The 3,177-nt window shown below is 50.5% G+C and overlaps 1 protein-coding gene across 1 annotated transcript; it reads left to right on the forward strand.

Annotated features, from left to right (window-relative positions):
* Window positions 1-426: 426 nt before the first annotated feature.
* Window positions 427-2,501, forward strand: LOC146198512 (uncharacterized). Its single transcript, XM_084592605.1, has 3 exons — window positions 427-670; window positions 1,247-1,516; window positions 2,229-2,501. Exons 1-3 carry the CDS (start codon window positions 495-497, stop codon window positions 2,446-2,448), a joined length of 666 nt encoding a protein of 221 aa, XP_084448731.1. The 5' UTR covers window positions 427-494; the 3' UTR covers window positions 2,449-2,501.
* Window positions 2,502-3,177: the final 676 nt, after the last annotated feature.

The following is a 3,177-nucleotide window of genomic DNA, read 5'->3' on the forward strand; positions in this document are numbered from 1 at the left end:
TTCAGGTATTTCATCTAGCTTCCAAGTTAAAATTTTCGATGAACAATTGATATTTTCGCAGTGTTTTCAGAAGCATGCGACAATTAAGATTTCTCCTCACTCAAGTAAAGGATGACGACCTGTAACTTTCTGCATAAATATTACTCTCTCTGACGGACCATTAGTCTTTTCGTCCAGCTACCCGTGTATTCGCTTTGGTAACTAGTCTGCCGCGTTTATTGATCAAAGTGTGCAATTAACTATGGCCAGCACGTGCCTAACGAGACTTTTCACTCAATCCGTTACTGTGTTTCGGTTTCGTAATCAGTCTAGCGCGTTCAGACACCGAAGTTTGTAACTAACTATTGCCAGCTCTTGCTCTGTATTTATTCGAGTGCGCGTGCCAACCAGTATTGTGAATGCGCGTCGCAGTGGGCGCCGGCCCGACGGACACCGACCTTACGGCGTTGTTCAGCGCTTGGCGCGCTGGCCAATTCACGGCGCGTCTGCTGGATATGCGCCGGCGCACGGCGTTTTGCTGTGCCTACCTGCATTGGCGGAGGCCCTCAGCGCTCTACCGCGACCGCGTCACGCGCCTGGCCGCCGACCTGCGCGCTGCCCTTGGGGACCACTCTGTGCGTTTGGGGTTCGTCGTTGATGCCGGCACGGCCGATGCGCTCGACGTGCGCACGTTAGTAGCACGCATTCATGTTTGGAAACTCTGTTCGGACTACCAGAGGCGCAATCGCCGAACGTCCGAAGCGTCGAACATCCAAGGTTGCTCAGAAAACAAATACCATCATACAGAGTCTAGAATTAAAATTTAAAGAAAAGGCGTTTCACCATAGGGGTACCGAAGTCGCTTTTCTTCGCCTTGGCTATGAGTTCATGATGAAAAATAGCGCGAAAAGTTCACGAAGGACGGATGGACGGCACGGGCTATGCTATGCGGTCCTGCTATGTGGTCCTGCTATGCTATGCAGACTACACGGACGGGCTATGTGGTCACGGAAGGCGTCGCGGTAAAGAACATGGGATTAATTGCGAATGCTTGCCGTTTTTTAACGGACATAGGGAATCAGAATGCTGCTACAGGGAGTGCCGCCGCCTACAAAAGCACGTGCTATTCTTTGGATATTCTAAATATTGGCCCAAGCGATCCTCTTATCGTCATTATTTCTAAAACGAGCGACCATGGACACTGTAAACGGAGATTAAATTAAGAATTGTAGAGGAGCGCTTCCACTTTCCCCTTGTGGCGATGCAGGCTCCTGACGACCCTTGGCCGAGACTCTCTGCTGGTAGCACCCGCTCCGCTGCCTGCTTCTCCCGAGGCCCACGACCTGGCGTACCACGGCTACGAGGCCTTGCGCTGGCACAGCCACCTGGCGGAGCTGAGCGGGAACGCGAGCGGCAACGCGTGCCACACCGTTAGTTTGGCCGGCGTGGCGCTGGTCAAGGGCGACCCGGCCAATGCCACGCTGGTACCTTACGAGCGCATCTGCAAGGAACACTTCCTCAGGAAGCCCATAATCAGGTTAAAAAAAAAACATTTTTAACGCGAAATAACGAGCCGGAAAAAAGTACAGTCTTGGTCAGAAGTCCTGAAGCCAAAGGATTTTCGTCTAAGCCATAAAATGGACCCGTAACGGCCTCTTTAAAGGCCGACTGGCCTTTACAATACTGGGAAATGCATTCTTGTCACAGCACGAAAGTATCTAAACATTTCTCAGCTCTTTAGCTTTTAACGGTGATATGACAACCTTATTTTGCGACTGAGAAAAAAATCCTTTCACTTTAGGACTTTTGACCAAGTCTGTGCGCATTTTATGCTCTCACAACAGAATTTGTCTCGTTTTTGTCGGTGAACCTGTTCTGAGTCAATTGACAACAAACTTCTGCTGCAAGATCATAATTTTGTGCAGTTACAACAACAAACTACTACAGAACATCTGAAATGTCAGACGTAACGAAAGAACTGCGAGATAATATATCATATTTTTGAGATGGTTCTGTCGTTTGTATTTTTTCTTTTTTTCGACTGGGCAACTTCGAAGCAGGACCATACAGCTGACGTTCGCTCCGTTGGCATGACATCGTACTCGAAACGAGACGGTTGTGATTATGTTTTAATTAGAGAGGGGTGTGCTTGTCTTAAGCAGATCAAGGAACGAGGTGGCCCTCTGTTTGTAAGGGGAGTTCCTTTAGTCACATCTTTTCCCCCTCTTTGTGGTGCCTCTGCTTTTTAGGGACGGCTGGTCCTCCGTGGGGCGCCTGAGGGGCTCCGGCTCGCTGGTGTCGTTCCTGTCCCCCGCCAGGGCGCGCTCATTCTTGGGTGCTGTGTACGAGGAGGCTGGCTCCAGCTGCCTCGGTTTCTGGGACCCCGAATACGACGACTTCTCCGCCCGCTGCGGAGGTCCCTCATACCCGCTCGTCAGGGCCGTTGTCAGTCATGCCGTCGGCTCATGAGCGGGCGGATGCTTGATAAAAGAATTTTTCATTTTACCTTACACATGCTACGTGCCTGCTCTTTTTTTTTCTCAAGAGTTGACGCTTTCATATCCTGCAGTGCAGATTCTATCAGAAAGACAGAGAGAGAGAGAGAGAGAGAGAGAGAGAGAGAGAGAGAGAGAGAGAGAGAGAGAGAGAGAGAGAGAGAGAGAGAGAGCGCATCTTATCACACAGCCGGTTGGAGGCAAGGAAGCGTGGTAGTATACACACGAAGCTAGTAGTTTTAACACGATTATCGAGACTTTGCGACCTAGGACGCTGCTACAGCGCTCTAGGAACTTGGACCGTGTCACGAACGCGCCGCGAATGCATGGGAAGGAGGGGGCAACGGTATTAAGATGGGCGTAGCTGCGTCGTCGAAGGGTGCGCTGCTACTGGCAGGTGTGCGCAATCGACCGATCGCGGGCGCGTGCGCGCACCCGGTCCTGGTCACGCCTCTTGGAACCGCTTTGCGGGAAAGTTTGCAGAGTTTAAAATAAATATATCGCTTAGTAATGTGCGCTTGCCGCTTGTGCGCGAACTTTTTTTTTTTCCTTTCAATTCCGGCCTTTAGACGCAAAGTCGGATTTAGCAACTTCATACTTTGTTGTGTTCCAGAGGGTAACCGCGGACTGAAACATAGGAGGAAACTGAAATACCACGCTAGAGCTGCTTTTCATTCTGTACGCACAGAAATGTACGTAGGGG

Source organism: Amblyomma maculatum, chromosome 2 (assembly GCF_055883805.1).
Source record: "Amblyomma maculatum isolate TAMU_Amacu chromosome 2, ASM5588380v1, whole genome shotgun sequence".
NCBI classification, from domain to species: Eukaryota; Metazoa; Arthropoda; class Arachnida; order Ixodida; family Ixodidae; genus Amblyomma; species Amblyomma maculatum.